The sequence below is a fragment of the Notechis scutatus genome, chromosome 3 (genome assembly GCF_049901735.1).
Source record: "Notechis scutatus isolate UNSWTSFEM ecotype Mainland chromosome 3, rNotScu1.2, whole genome shotgun sequence".
Lineage (NCBI taxonomy): Eukaryota > Metazoa > Chordata > Lepidosauria > Squamata > Elapidae > Notechis > Notechis scutatus.
Window position 1 is genome coordinate 195,932,607 of NC_142011.1, and position 16,117 is coordinate 195,948,723.

Here is a 16,117-nt window from a genome sequence, read left to right on the forward strand (position 1 = left end):
ACTTCTTACAGTTTGAAGAAATGCCTACCTTCCCAGTTTCTGCTCATCCAGTAAGTTAAAAATGACTTTATGGTACATAATCAATCAATCAATCAATCAATCAATCAATCAGTTGCAGTACTTTAACCTGATTGCTGGAGGAGAAAAGTCTTGGAATATTTTATTCCTTACTGAATTCATTTTTTAGCTGAAATTAAGAAAACAAGCAATTACATGAATTCTTACCTAAGAGCAAGGATAGCAAGGTGTGAATTGAACATCTGCAAATAACTCTTCATCCAATGCATGTTAAATACACTAGAATTGGCCCCTCCTTTACAACACCACTAAGTGTGAAAATCTGTTGTAAGTCACTGTTTTCTGTGCCACTGTAACTTTGAATGGTCACTAAATGAATGGTTATAATTCGAGCATTACCTGCCCCAAGTGCATATCTAAGTAAAGGGAAATATGTACAGAGTTGGTTTTATGTTAATTTTTTTTTAATACTTAGCACTCCTTGTCAGCTTAAGAATGGGACACCTAAATTCATCTAGTCATAATGTTCAACTGGCCAGTCATTATTTCTCAGCTTAACCAATATCAGAATAAAATGAGATGGTACAGACAAAACATACATGCTATATCATAATCCTTGAAGGAAAAATGGAAGAAAAATAGAACAATAAACAGGTTCTATTGGCACTTTTATATTTCACCTGTACATCCACCCTAAAAATCCCTTCTTTTAATATATAGCATACAAATTTTAACACACAACATATCACTTCTCACTTTATACAGAGTTGGGGAAACTGGGCTGAGGGACTCCAGATCCTGGAGAAGTACAATTCCCAGGAGAGACACAATGACAATGACAATGGCTAGTGCTGAGGGATGATGGGAAGTGTAGTTCAACAATAGCTGGAAACTGGATGCTCCCAAACTTTGGGTTAGATCTCAAGTAGTTAATAGGTGCTTTGTAGTGCTTTTGCCATAGCTGGTTTTTTAAAAGGCATTTTAATTAAAATCAAGTTGGAAACTAAAGGCTTCTGTGCAAAGTAAGAGTTCTAGCATTTTTTATTACAGTACTTTTTATTTATTAAAGAAATGTATATGGTCGCCCAACTCACTCATGATGACTCTGGATGGCTTAAAGGAATAAAACCCTATATAGAAAACCTAAAACAATCCCATCCCCTTGGTGACAATATTCAAACAAACCATTTGATGGCTCCATATCAGCCTAGGACAGCCATGTCCACTTGCAAAACCATGTCTTCAGAGCCTTTCAGAAGAATTTCAAGGTTGGGACCAGTCTTATCTCTGTGGGTTTGTTGTTCCACAGGGAGGGAGCCATCATTGTTGTGATCACTCTGAGCCATCGTTCTGCAGACACAATTTTATTTTCCTGAATGCCCCTGGATTCCACAAAGACGCCAAAACATTATCAGAAGATGAAAACAGTGAACATTTGCCAGTCTTTAGTTAGAAGACATAATGGTTCATGAGAAAGACCTTCGGAGACTGGGTGAAGAGACTCTGCCAAGGGAACACTCAGAGACAGCACAGCCTTCAATTAGATAAAAGGTTCCCTCTTCCCTACTTTCTTGGGCTATAAAGGAGATGGGTGAGGGGAGAATTACACTATCATACTTGCAAGACTGTCAGTGTAGCCTTACAATACTGTAAGACAGTGGTAGGATTCAGCCGGTTCGCACTGGTTCAATAGAACTGGTAACTAATTTTTTGGGGGGTTTGGCGAACCGGCTAAATAATGTCCGTTTCAATCCTTCTGGCCTGTGGTGCTTTGGCCTGGCACACAGGGCCTGTGCATAAGGCAGCCAAGTGCGCCAGAAGGTCGGGGAGGGTGCTGAAGCTAGTGGGCATTCTACCTGTAGCACCCATGCCAGCTGCCCCTTCCTGGCCAGAGCTGGAATGCCACCACCTTTAAGTGCCAGTAGATGCCAGCCTTACTTCCAGTGGGCCTGGCCAACTGCTGGAGAGGAACAGGCCTGTTTCAGTGCCTGATGTCTAGATGCCCTCATTTCCCCCAAGCATTTCTTTGCCTACCTGAGTTCCAGCGTTTTTCGCCGTCTTGTGCAGGGAAACAAATGTTTTTGGGACTAAAAAATAGTTCAATCAATCAATTCCAACTTCTCATGGAAAAAAAAGATCTTGTGAAGTTGCAATCAATTGACCTGACCCTGGGCGAACCAGTTGTTAAATTATTCGAATCTCACCATTGCTGTAAGATGGAAATAGCCTATCTGGTTATGGTCCATGTCTAATATACCCTGTGAGGCCAACAAGAGTATTTTTCTGGATATGGAATTGATTTAGAGAAATGGCAAAAATTGTGGTCTCAAAATTATAAAATGACAATGTAAACAGCAGATAAAGAAAATTTGTATAAGATGTTTTACAAGTGGCATCTACCCCCAACAAGAATAGCAAGAATGTTCAAGAACAAATCTGAAAAATGTTGGAAATGTCATCAGATACCTGGCTCATATTACCATGTGTGGTGGACGTGTGCGGATGCTAAAAGATATTGGACTAAAATCCACACGTGGTTGGAAAAAATGACAAAAAAAAACCACATACACTTGAAACCAGATATATTTTTATTGGGAATTCTACCCGAAATATACAGTAAGGAATTGAAATATTTGATTGTAAATGTATTAACAGTGGCTAGGATTATATTTGCTAAAAACTGGAAAAATGAGAAAATACCAACGCAGGAGGAAGTTATTAAGAAAATAATGGAATGTGTTGAAATGAGTAGATTGACATTTGAAATCAGAGCACTAGAAGATAAACAATTTTATAAGATTTAGGATTTATTTTATCAATGGTTAGACAATAAAACTTGGTAATGAAATATGTAGATTTTTAGAATATAAATAATATATAAAGATGTATTATGGTTATCATAATCATAATATAAATATGGTATAGATTTGGGATGATAATATGAATTGTCACAAAATAAATCAATTAAAGTATGGATTATCTTGCAAAACATGAATGAATAATAGTATAGTCAAATGATTGATTAATGATATCAATGTATTTAGGAATAGTTAATAGATAATATGAGAACATATACAAGTAATAGTAAGTGATGACTATGAAGTGGATGCACAAAACAATTTGTAAACCAACCGACACACTGTATGTACATATTTGGAAGATGGCTTGATGTTTTACGTTGTGTTTGTCTATGTTTGTTTAAAAAAACAATAAAACTTTTTTTTTTTTTAAAAAAGAGTATTTTTCTGTCCAGCTGTGATAGGACAGACCTCTTGTGGGGTGGAGAAAGGTAGCAGGAAGAGCTCTGGCTGATTAAACATCTGATAAATCATACCATTATAGGGCTGAAAAGGATCTTAGAGGTCTTCCAGTCCAACCCCTGTCCAAGGCAAGTATAAATGGACCTAAGTGGTTATACAACATTTTCCCATATGCAAGAACTTTTCAATTTGCTTTATAGAAAATAAACATACAGATGTCTGTACTGATTTCTGAGAAAACAGGAGCACCAGGATGGTGTACAAAATTCCAGTTATGTTGTGATTCACATGATGGACAGTGATCACTACATGCTGAGTTCTGAGGGACTTTGCTAAGACCGGGCTGACTAGATGCGGTGGAAAATGAACCAGAACTCCTGTTCCTTTTTATTGTGGTGCACCAAATCACAACACAACTTGCGCTCCTGTGCCAAAATCCCAGGGTAATTTCTAAACAGGCTGTGTCTTCTAGACTTGGTTTTGGAACCATGGCAACTTTAATATGTGTGAACATCAACTCCTGGAATTCCCCAGCCAGTGGGAATTTCCAAATATGCTGCCCAGCTTCAAAGATGAGAAGGTTGTTGTTGTTTTTTGAATGTATGCATTTGCTTGTAATTTTACCAGTTTGTTACTTACATGCACTCTCATGTGAATTGGGCAATAAGAGTTGCACTCTTGTTTACCACAAACAAGATTTCCTCTGTATTATCTATAATTGGAAATGACAAGACTTCTAAATTAGAAGACTATCTTTGCCCATCACTACACTAGATGCTGACTAAGAGTTCTGGTTGGATAACAGCAGGTTGAAGCTGTGTTTAACTATACGCTATGCCATTGTGTGCTTGATGTTGATCCAACCACACTGCACATTAAGGCACAACAATATTGAACACTCTGGTTATATTGATTATGTAATGTTCAATTATTGCCAGCTGCCATTCTATGTTTTAAGTTATTTTTAATTACTTGTGTTTTACTTTGGTCCTATTTGTTTTAACTAGAGTCATGCAGATGAGATGGGCAATATGAACTAATAAAGAAAATTAAACTGACCAATCCAACTGATTTGAGATAATATGTATGTGTACAAGTAGTCTTCGACTTACCACAGTTCATTTAGTGACCATACAAAGTTACAACCACACTGAAAAAAAGTGACTTATGACCATTTTTCACTTATGACGATTGCAACATCCACATGGTCACATAATTTACATGGTTACATGTTTGACAAGTGGTTCCTACTTAGGAAGATTCCAGTGTCCCAGGATCATGTGATAATATTTTGTGATCTTCTGGCAAATGGGGAAGCCAGATTCACTTAACAACCATGTTACTAATTTAACAACTGCAATGATTCACTTAACAAATGTGGCAAGAAAAGTCGTAAAATGGGGCAAAATTCACTTAACAACATAAATATAATCAAGGAGAGAAGCAACTTAGAACTAAGGAGAAATTTCCTGACAGTTAGAACAAGTAATCAGTGGAACAACTTGCCTCCAGAAGTTGTAAACGTTCCAACACTGGAAGTTTTTAAAAAGAGATTGGACAACCATTTGTCTGAAGTGGTGTAGAGTTACCTGCCTAAGCAGAGGGTTGGACTAGAAGACCTCCAAGGACCTTCCAACTCTGTTATTCTAATTCTGGGTTCAGTTATGGTTGAAAGTCGAAGACAGCACATATATGTATATGTAAGCACATATATGTATATGTAATGGGGCAGTCCCATTAGGCTTCTTTCCAGGTGCCTTAGAGATTCACAAACAACAGAGGGAGACCTATCACTCCAGCGCCCATTGTTATCCTGCAAATGGGAAGGGGAAGCGTCAGCGCCCCCACCCGAGAGTAACCCTAAGGTCCCCTGAATAAGTGAGGAAAGTCTTCAAGGTGGGTTCAAGCGGAGCCCGCGCAGCCGGCACGAAAAGGGGGAAAACCCCAACCAAACAGAATAATAATCTGTTATTCTGAAAAGTCAGCTTGGTAAACCCACCCTCCTCTCCCTCCTCCCTCCTCCTCTTGGGAAAGGGCGTGGCCTATGTTTGTGACGGAGGACGTCGAGGCCCCTCGCCCCGCAGGGCGTCTCTCGGACGCCGCCGGCGACGTCACTCGTGCCGCTGCCGCAGGTGGCGCGCACTGGCTGGTCGGCGGCGAGAGGCGGGGGCGGAGGAGGAGGAGGAGGAGGAGGAAGGAGAGGAGCCCGGCGCAATGGCGGCGCCGGCCACCCCACGCGCAATGGCGACCACGCGGGTGGGATCCCACGCGGCTGACGGGGAAACGGAAGCCAGCAGCGGCCGCTAAAAGCAGCGCAGCCGCCGCCCCGTCGCTGCCGTCATCTCCTTTCTCTACCTCTTCCCCGCCAGCCGCCCAGAGACGGACAGGAGGCGGCGGGGACTCGGGGATGGCGGCCCCGGGCCCCCTTCAGCCGCCGCCAGAACTGCTGGGCCCGCGGCTCCGGGTCGCCGCGGAGGTGATGCTGCGGGTGCCCACCCTCTTCCTCATCGACACCATCCTCAACTCGCCTCCGGTGTTCCCCTGGGACTCCCTCTGGGCCGCCTTCCTGGGAGGGCTCCTGCGGATGCTGGGTGAGCTCCTCTCCGGCCCGGCTTCCTGGAAGTGGGGGGCGGGGGAAGCGAGGAGAATCATGTCATCCTGAATGCCCCCCCACCTGTCCTCCCCCCCCTCAAGTTCCACCGTCCCGTGTGAACGTGGGCACCCTTGCTGGCCCTTCTCCCCTTTTCCCTGGGGCAGAGGAGGGGGGGCGAGACCCCCTTGCAGGCTTTCAGAAAGACCCCACTTCACTTCCCGACCCACTTCAACCCCCCCCCCCTCAAGTTCCACCGTCCCGTGTGAACGTGGGCACCCTTGCTGGCCCTGCTCCCCTTTTCCCTGGGGCAGAGGGGGCGAGACCCCTTGCAGGCTTTCAGAAAGACCCACTTCACTTCCGACCCACTTCAAACCCCCTCAAGTTCCACCGTCCCGTGTGAACGTGGGCACCCTTGCTGGCCCTTCTCCCCTTTCCCTGGGGCAGAGGAGGGGGCGAGACCGCTTGCAGGCTTTCAGAAAGACCCCCTCTCTACTTCCCGACCTCCTCCCCACTTCAACACCCCCGGCAGCTTCGGCCTGGCTGGCATCAGCACCCTCCTCTCCCTTTGCATTTCCCCATTCCCAGCGTCCCTATAAATAGGTGTTGAAACGGCAGTGGACAAACAAGCCTGCCAAGGGTTCAGAGCCTTTTGTGATTGTGAATGTCAAGGACGCTCGGGAGATGACAACCTCAGGGGAGCCTCCTCTTGGACACGTCCGGGGTGGGGCGTTGGGGGGAATGTTGTTTGCATTTAACCACCTTTTCCTAAGCAACCCGCCTTCAGGTCTCCCTATCGTCGCTTCTTGGGACTCTCCCGTGTTTTTTGTTTGCCTACTAAAGAGTCATGGGGTTGGCAAAGGGCGGTTGAAGCCTGAAACTCTTTAACATTAGATGTGTTATTTTTTCCTGAAGGAGGATTATACAGTCATAGGGCAAACTCTTTTAACATATAGAGGTGTTGTATCTCGGTTATGGTTTTTATTAGCTGGGGAGGAAGTGGTGGAATAATAAATCTTATCCATTATATGTCATTTGTACCATTAGGAAGCTTTGTCACAAGAGCGTCCAAATGAATTGTGGAGTAAATGAAATTTGCTTGGTCCCTTACTGGATAACCTTTGTGTTAGGAGCATGGTGGTTAAATGGTTAGTTCCCCTTGTGAACTATGGGCAGATAGTTGTTTTCTTGAAAGGATTAGGAGAGAAGTAGAGTTTATCTGTAAAGCCTTTCTAAGAGAGGGTGAGTAAGGAAAAATGGATGCAGCTTCTGTTGATAATTCAATTTAATAGGCTTCATGTAAGAGAAGAGAAGTTTCAACAGTAAATACAAAAAGCTCATTTACTCCTCTTTTTTTCCTATTTAATTTGAATTATCTGAGATTGAGTTTTTAAGAACTGGTACTTGTTTTTTTTTAGAAGGCAAAGACTGTGGATGGTTACATAAGGAAATAGAAAGGCATAATTGTTTACTCCACAAAATATTCTTACCCTGACTTTGCTTGAGTTAGGGGATTGACTTATTCTCCAAAGCCCCAGAGGGGAGGATCAAAAGTAATGGGTGGAAGCTTCTTATATCAAACTTAGAATTAAGAAAACATTTTCTGACAGTGAGAACAATTAATCATCGGAATAGTTTGCCTCTTGGAGTTGTGGGTGTTCCATCAATGGAGGTTTTCAAAAATAGACTGGACAACCATTTGACCCTCATGTATAAAGTCCCCTGCCTTGTGTAGGGACTTGGGTCAACCTCCAAGATCCCTTTCAGCTCTACAATGTTCTAAATATGCCTTGTAGTACAAACTATCCGTGTCTGTTCAGAAGTAACATCAGTTGGAATTGTCATGTAGGTAATGTGTAGAGTAGGTTGCAGCTGCGTTTGAATATAAACTATGTGTCAATAAGAGGCCTCATTGCAAAACCTCAGCATGTTTTGCTAGCTCTGAAATGAGGGGGGGTAGGACTGAAGCATGACTAGCTTTCTCTGAATTTAGATCATGATCTGTAAACTAACTTTAGCAAGTTTTGTTGCTGAAACTTCAACTTGTGGAAACGAAAGCCAGACTGCATTAGGTATTGCAGTTATGTAGTCTTCATTTGACCATTTGTTCAGTGTCTGTTTGAAGGTGTGGTGGGGCTGAATAAATGGTACTAAGGGGTCAGTCCCTAAACTTACAGCCATCGTAGTGCCTGCAAGATCACATGATCAAAATTTGGGCACTTGGAAGCCCATCCACACTTAACAATCATTGGGGTATTTCAATCCCCCCCCCATCTGACCTCCAATACTTCTGACCGCCCTGCTGTCCCCAGCTGACCTTCACTATCCTCTGCTGCTGATGTGTACCTGGCTTGGCTTGGACCTTCACGAGGAAGCTGGTGGCTGCTCAAGGTTCTTGAGACCGACATCCATAGCCTTCTCCAGGTCTCGCTAGGAAGATACCGGCAACCTCACAAGAAGGATGTATGTGACTAGGAGAGGACATGCGAGACTTGGAGAAGGCTTCACGCTTCATCAGGAAGAAAGGGCCAGGCTGGGCGCACTGCAGCAGCAGCAACAGCAGGAAGAAGATGGAAGATGGCCAGAGTTAGCTGGGGAGTGCAGGGCAGTGGAGGTGGCTGGCAACTGTACAGGCTGGAACTACCGGTGGTGTTCGTGGTGGCGGGGCTGAAGTAGAGGGTCAGTGATGGTGGCAGGTAAGACTGTTGGACTTTTACTTGAACCCCAGCATTGCAGGCACCACCATCCCTGCGAGGAACACCAAAAGGGCAGAGATGGCCGTACTGAGGCTCGAGGCTTGGACAGTCCAAGCTGGGAATAGGTTGGATCGGATTGGGTCTTCACCTCATGGCTGGATGGGATTCCCTGAACCACAGCAATGGGGGCTGCCGTGATTTCAGTCCTGGCAGTCCCCGTTGCGGTGGTTGTGTAATTGTGTAATGATGTGCTGCATGACAGCATTGCTTAGCAATGGATATTCCAGTCCCAATTATTAATTGAGGGCTACTGTATCTAAGTATGGATGTTTCACCAGCTTTGATTTGGAAGGGTTATCCCTAGACTTCGTTAATCAGTTGTAAAAGGCACTATTGAATTAAATTGGAAGGTTTGGGTTCCAGGAATCTTTGACTTACAGCCATTCAAAGTTACAATGGACCCCACCCCACCAAAAATATATTTACAACCTGGTTCTGAAGTTCCGACGGCCACCCCTCCTCAGCGATCATTTGACTGCATTTTGGGTGCTTGGTATCCGGCTCACATTTGCAGCATCCAGTGGTCACGTGCCACAATTTATAACATTTTTGTCAAAACCTGGCATTTATTCCTGACTTCTGGCTAAAAAATGCCCCTAGCAGACAATGGGTTTGCTTAACAACCATTGCAAAAAAGTTTGTAAAATCAAGTTGGTCGCACAATGATCCATTTTACAACCATTACGACTTAATTGCCAGCCTCCATTATGGTTGTAAGTTGAAGACTACCTGGGCACCACCCTCTTCTGGGAATTAATAAAATGTTCTGAAACTGTGACTCATGATACAAACCTGGATAAATTCCATGTACATTTTGTTCGGTCCATAATAGGTATTTGAGATTATTTCAATTGGCATTCAGAAGGCAGAAATATGGCGGAATGTAACAACACAGTACTTGGTAGTATCAGTTCACCCTTTTACCAGGAAATCAAAATTGTACCACTTTCTATACTGTATTGTTCAAACTCTTTCTCAGGTGTCTTTTTAAGAACATCAGACGTGTTCTTGTAGTTTCGATAGATACATGGAAGGCCAGTTTAAGGCAAAAATCATGTTGCTCTGTGAATGCTTCCTTCTGAAGCAAGATCCAGATTTTCATCTGCGTGTGTTGGGAAATCATGTTCTCTTCAAGGCTTATAGGAAATCTGAGTATGTTGCCAAGCCTTGCCCTGTTACAGCATGGTGCGTTGCAAAACGTGTAGAAATATATTCTTCCTGCTTCGGTCCTGAACAGTATAGGTTTATAATTGCCATGTTTTTCTTTCTCTTTTAGTTCTTTTTTTAGATTTGTCTTTTATGTAAAATCCTCAGTAACCATAAATAAATAAAATAAATAATAAATAAGTTAGAAGAGGCGCTAGCTTTTTATTTTCCAATTCTGATATTCTATGTTCTGTTGTAGTTTTTATTATTGTTTAGAAATACAGAGATAAAAGATTAATTAAAACTAAGAAGTGGAAAGAGACAGAAAAAGAAACGTAAGAAAAATGTGTCTAAAAGATTAGTGCCACTATCCCTCCCTCTAGACAAGTATAAACAATTTCAGTAACTTAACACCTTCTCTAATATTTTTTAAAAAATCTCCTTTCCATATCTCATCCCTTTTCAATGATCAAATTGTAAAAATTCACATAGTCCATAAAAGTCCAGCTACCAGAAATAGTAACATATATATTTTAATCTTAAATAAATCTATGTTACAATCTAATTGATCACTTTCTCCAAGAAATTGTTGGAAGAATAAAAGTCCCTATCTCACACACACTCACACACACACACACACACACACACACCCTTTTAACCAGGTCACCCAATCATCCCAACTGCCTCTGAACTATCTGCAACTTTAAATAAAGAGATGAAGAAATCTTTTTACTAGTATTGTTAGTTGGGTTGCAACGGATTAAGCCTGGTCTCTCCAGGAAATCAGCAAGAACCAGCAAGGGAACATGAAAGGGGTCCCCTCAAGATAAGGGGAATCTTTTATCACAATGCTGCAGCCTGATACCAGATCCCTCATAAAATTCCAAATCAAAGAAGTAATCCGGGATCACATACCCCACAAGGCAAGAAACAACCCCCGCAATCTCGCTACTTCACACATCCCCAGGGCAGGAATTCCTCAATTTACACATCTAACATACTTCATATCAAAGTGTATTATTTCATGATCAAAATTCATTCCTGCTATAAGGACCACCACTCTCCATGTTCTACTTTGGTAGCCCACTTTTCATCAGCTGAATTGTGCGTTTTGTGTTTCTGCTGTCAAAATAAATGCCACCTCCATTTCAAGCTGGCATCCTTGGCTCATTTACCCATCTATGGAATGGACCAGGTTTTTCTTCTAACAAAATAAAACAGAAGACATCTCCCTCCCCCACCCCCAATTATAAAAAGATCTTTAAAGCTGTGAGGTCCTTAATCCTCTATGATCTTGGTTGTTTTCTTGCAGACATTTCATTATCAACTTGATAATATCACTGGTGATGTTACCTAGTTTGGTAATGAAATGTCAGCAAACAGACAACCAAACTCAGAGTGTGCCAAGGATTCCATAATCCTGAACTACGAATATTCTGTTCTGCTGATCTTTACAGCGTCGTTGTTTCAGTCCTGCTCAAAAACAAATTCCATTAATAACTACTAGAAAACGCAGCATATATATTTTAACCCTGGTCAAATAATTTCACAGTATAATCATTCTCTTTACTTTTAAAAAGCTTGATCTTTAATCCCATCAAATTCCAGAAATGGTTTTCTTATCATTTTCTCTTCTTTCAGGAACAGCTTCAATAGTTTAACATGTCTCTTTTGTAAATCCAAGATAAGAAAGCTTTCCAAACCATTTATTATTTTTATCTTCTTTTGATTACAGTATACAGACATCAGCTGGCTTCATTTGTAAATCCCTTGTGTCATCCTTTTCCATGTCACTCTTATATTCTGGCATTTTAAAATCCATTTTTAGATCCGCAGCATCTTTTTCCATGTCACTTTTGCAATCTGGCATGTTTTTAAAAGTCTAAATCCACATACAAATCAGCTTAGTCTCTGCTTATCTAATAAAATCTTCTATATCCTCTGTTGTATGTATGTATATACGTATGTATCAGACAATCATGTAAATAGTTTCTGAGTACATTGTTCCCAAACATCTTTGATTTCTTCTACAATCAAGTAATATTGCTTCGTTGAATTAATGGGTTACTTTTCCTTCAATTATACTTAATTCTCTCTGGTTCCTTCTAGTCAATCTTCAGAGTCCCCTCTTATAATCCGTTTATTTTCCAACCAGGAAAAGAAATACAGGAGTATTTCTTACAGTTAATTTCAAAAGACTTCATACAGTTTTTTTTAAAAAAATTAAATACCCTTAAGAAAATATTCATTCAAATCCACCTAGTCCCTTAACTTTCCACATTCTAGTCCTCCTTTTCTGTTTTACAAAAATTAAAGCTGCTCTTTTTAATCTTACAGACTTGCCAAGAGCTTCGTTTATCCTGAGTAAAAGGAGATTCCCCCAACACAATAAAACTTGTCCTTCGGAACATAGAATAAATAGGATTGGAAACCTTGGAGGTCTTCTGGTCCAGCCCCCTGCCCCATGGCAGGAGATCCTATACTGGGCATGGCTAGTCCAGTGAAGAGAAGGACCAGGGAGACATGATAGCGGTCTTCCAATGTATGAGGGGATGCCACAGAGGGGAAGGAATCAAGCTGTTTTCTAAAGCGCCTGTAGGCCAGACAAGGAATAATGGATGGAAACTGAACAAGGAGAGATTCAACCTGGAAATAAGGAGAAATTTTCTGATAGTGAGAACAATCAACCAATGGAACAGAAGTTGCCCTTGGAAGTTGTGGGAGCGCCATCACTTGAGACCTTCAAGAAGAGATTGGACTGCCATTTGTCAGAAATGGTACAGGGTCTCCCGCTTGAGTGGAGGGTTGGACTAGATGACCTATAAGGTCTCTTCGAACTTTGATTATCTGTTATCTGTTATCTATACCATTCTGGACAAATGGCTGACCAGTTTGTTCTTGAAAACCTCCAGCAATGGAGCTCCCACAACTTCTGGAGGCACTGATAAATAGTTGTCATCGTCAGGTGATTTCTTAGTTCTAGATTAGATCTCTCTTTGATAAGCTTCCACCCATTACTTTTTGTTCTGGCCTCAGGTGTTTGGAGAGTAAGTTGACCACACCTTTCTCTGTGACAATCTCTCCAATCCTTCTCCTTGTTAGACAAAACATATCTAGTTCCCTCAATTGTTCATCATATAGTTTATCATATGGAAAGTTCTTAACCTAGTAAATCAGTAACAAACAATGTCCTAAATTAGTTAAGGAAGGAAGTAGGTGAATCCAGTATCTGAAGGTGCTGAACTGTGGCCTAGGCAAGATGTTTCCCTCCCCTGCTCCCAGAACCAGAGATAGCTATTTTACAATCACTCTGCAAGGAAATTCTGCATGGAGCAAAATTTTGGCTGATCTCTTTGATTTGGAGAGTAGTTCTAAGGTGGTTATAAGATGAAATGCTTTAGTAATTTGGCATACCCGATGGCCTACTGAATTGCACGTAAAGTCAGTTATATACGTAATTTATAGACATAATCAAGCTTGGAAGCAAATATTCATATATCTTCCCCACAAAAAATATATAGAATCCATTAAGTGTAGCAGGCAATTAACAGGATGTGATGTGAATCACAGTATAATTACTGCCTTGCACGATTCGTTCCAGTTTTCCATTTACCTTTCTGTAGAATCATGAAAGTGTCCTGTGTTTTGTATAATGCATATTATAGCAGCCTGTCATTGACTGTACAAGATTTGTCATGGTTTTGGTTTTTTTTAGATCTGTTTAATATAGGCATCATCCAACTCCCAATTCACTCTGGATGGCTTAGTTTGGCCCAAGAGATGTCCCAGATTCAAACTCCTGAATTGTTTTCTTCTCATTTTTACTACAGCATTGGACTTGTTAGATAGGTGTATCACAGTGGAATAGATGTAATTACTGTACTTAAAAGCTGCCATCCATTTGTTGTTCAGTCAGTATCATTGCATGCTTTTCAGTTGTTTGGAGGAAGCACATACATAATTTAAAATTCTGGTCTGTTGGGATTTGCTTCCCTGTTTGTTCAAAGTGAACTAAGTGTTCACTAACTGTATAATTACTGTTGAAAAAAGCGCACGTAAGTTTAACTACTACTTTCCTTTTTTTTCCCCCTGTAGGAATCTTGGTATCCAGCGTTGTCCTGATTCTGTCACAACGATCGCTTTTCAAGTTTTATATGATCAGCTGTGCTTTCCTGCTAGCTGCAACATCAGTGTTGGTGAACTATTACGCTTTTTTGCACATAAACTTCCACAGTGCCTATTACACAACACCTTTTGGAGTTCAGCTCCTTCCTCATAAAGGACCTTCCTTATGGATGGCACTCTCTGTCCTTCAGCTTGCCTTTGGGATTGGTTATGTGGCTCTCTTAAATATCGACTCCATATATTCTCAGCTCATCATCTTGGATTTATTGCTTCCCATTGTGGGCTTGATCTTCGACTTACCTTTACACTTCAGGCAGATTTTAGTCTTAGCATCAGGTTCCATTTTGACGTTACACAGCTTGGTTATTTTATTTACTAAAATGAAATGGGTCTACTACTCTGCAAGGTACGTCTACCTTCTCATAAGGCACATGTATCGCATTTACGGATTACAGTTGTTGCTAGAAGACACGTGGAAGAGGATTCGCTTTCCAGACGTGCTGCGGATTTTTTGGCTATCGAGACTGGCAATTCAAGCTGCCGTGCTGCTGTATGTTATTAAAGCAACCGAAACGGACCCAAGCATGAAATTCTACGCGATTTCTTGGGACAATTTCTGGGAATTACTTTGCAGCCTTATCATCAGTGGATGCGATTCCACGTTAACCGTATTAGGCATGAGTGCTGTAATTTCATCCGTGGCTCATTATCTGGGGCTGGGTATTTTGGCCTTTATTGGGTCCACAGATGAAGACGATAGGAGGCTCGGTTTTGTGGCACCGGTCTTGTTTTTTATTTTAGCCCTCCAGACTGGCTTAAGTGGGCTAAAGCCAGAGGAGAGACTGGTCCGCTTAAGTCGAAACATGTGCCTTTTGCTGACAGCAGTCCTGCATTTTATCCACGGGATGACTGACCCTGTGCTCATGTCTCTGAGTGCCTCCCACGTCTCCTCGCTTCGCCGACACTTCCCTGTGCTTTTTGTCTCCGCTTGCCTCTTCCTCCTTCCAATTTTGCTTAGCTACGTCCTCTGGCATCACTATGCACTAAATACGTGGCTGTTTGCCGTGACAGCCTTCTGTGTGGAACTCTGCCTCAAGGTCATTGTCTCTATCACTGTGTATGTACTGTTCATGATCGATGGCTACTATAATGTTTTATGGGAAAAGCTGGACGATTATGTCTACTACGTTAGATCATCAGGCAATATCATTGAATTTATATTTGGAGTAATAATGTTCGGCAATGGTGCTTACACCATGGTCTTTGAATCAGGAAGCAAAATCCGGGCTTGCATGATGTGCCTGCATGCCTATTTCAACATTTACCTGCAAGCAAAGAACGGCTGGAAAACATTCATAAATCGTAGAACGGCTGTGAAGAAAATCAACTCACTTCCTGAGGTCAAAGGGGAGCGATTGCGGGACATAGACGACGTGTGCGCCATCTGCTATCATGAGTTTACCACGTCCGCCCGCATTACTCCGTGTAACCATTACTTCCATGCGCTTTGCCTTCGGAAATGGCTCTACATCCAGGAGACGTGTCCAATGTGCCATCAAAAAGTTGACATTGATGAGAAGGAGAACCCCAATCTCTCCAATAACAACGCCTTCGTGGTCCCCGATGAAAATGACCCTGATGAAAATCCCGCCTGGGGAGGAGGAGAAGGAGCAGCTGCTGCTGAAGACGAACTCAACGACGAGAATACGGAGAGCGAAGAAGAGACAGAGAGTTCGACTCAGTCAAATGCCACAGTACCCGAACAGCCCTCTGAACACCAGTCGTGACCCTGTGCTCGAGTTAAAATGGCGGATACCCGAACCCTGCGGGTGTTTGTGGAGTTCAGCATTGGAATAAAAGCTTCACTTCGTCAACTAAGCACAAGAACGCAATGTCCCAAAATCTGTGAATGAGTTGTCATTTTACTGTGATGTGCTACTGTAAATATGGCTGGTATTAATGCTGGTCTCTTTTGTGACCACTTTAAAACTTTATGTACATTATTGTACATGGAATAAAATGTTTTCACCTATTTTTTTAAGAAGTCGAACAAAACACTCCTTAATTAACATAAAATTACGGTGTGTACATTATATCCAAAGCCTCTCACGTTTTGATAGTTTAAAAGCCAGGGGCTTTTAAGATAAGAATTGAATGCCATATAAAGAGGGATGTTTAAATCCCTCTTCATTTCAATCCTGGACAAAAGTTAAAAATGTTCT

The 16,117-nt window shown here is 41.9% G+C and overlaps 1 protein-coding gene across 1 annotated transcript; it reads left to right on the top strand.

The window, feature by feature from the left end:
• The first annotated feature begins 5,467 nt into the window (after positions 1-5,467).
• RNF139 (ring finger protein 139) lies at positions 5,468-15,939 on the top strand. Its single transcript, XM_026679122.2, has 2 exons — positions 5,468-5,869; positions 13,866-15,939. The coding sequence occupies exons 1-2, from the start codon at positions 5,686-5,688 to the stop codon at positions 15,680-15,682; spliced, it is 2,001 nt and encodes a 666-aa protein (XP_026534907.1). The 5' UTR covers positions 5,468-5,685; the 3' UTR covers positions 15,683-15,939.
• The last annotated feature ends 178 nt before the right edge of the window (positions 15,940-16,117 follow it).

Coding starts and splice junctions, on each gene's coding strand:
- RNF139 (XM_026679122.2), top strand. CDS start 5,686: ATGGCGGCCCCGGGCCCCCTTCAGCCGCCGCCAGAACTGCTGGGCCCG. Junction 5,870..13,865: donor AGGGCTCCTGCGGATGCTGG/GTGAGCTCCTCT, acceptor TTCCCCCTGTAG/GAATCTTGGTATCCAGCGTT.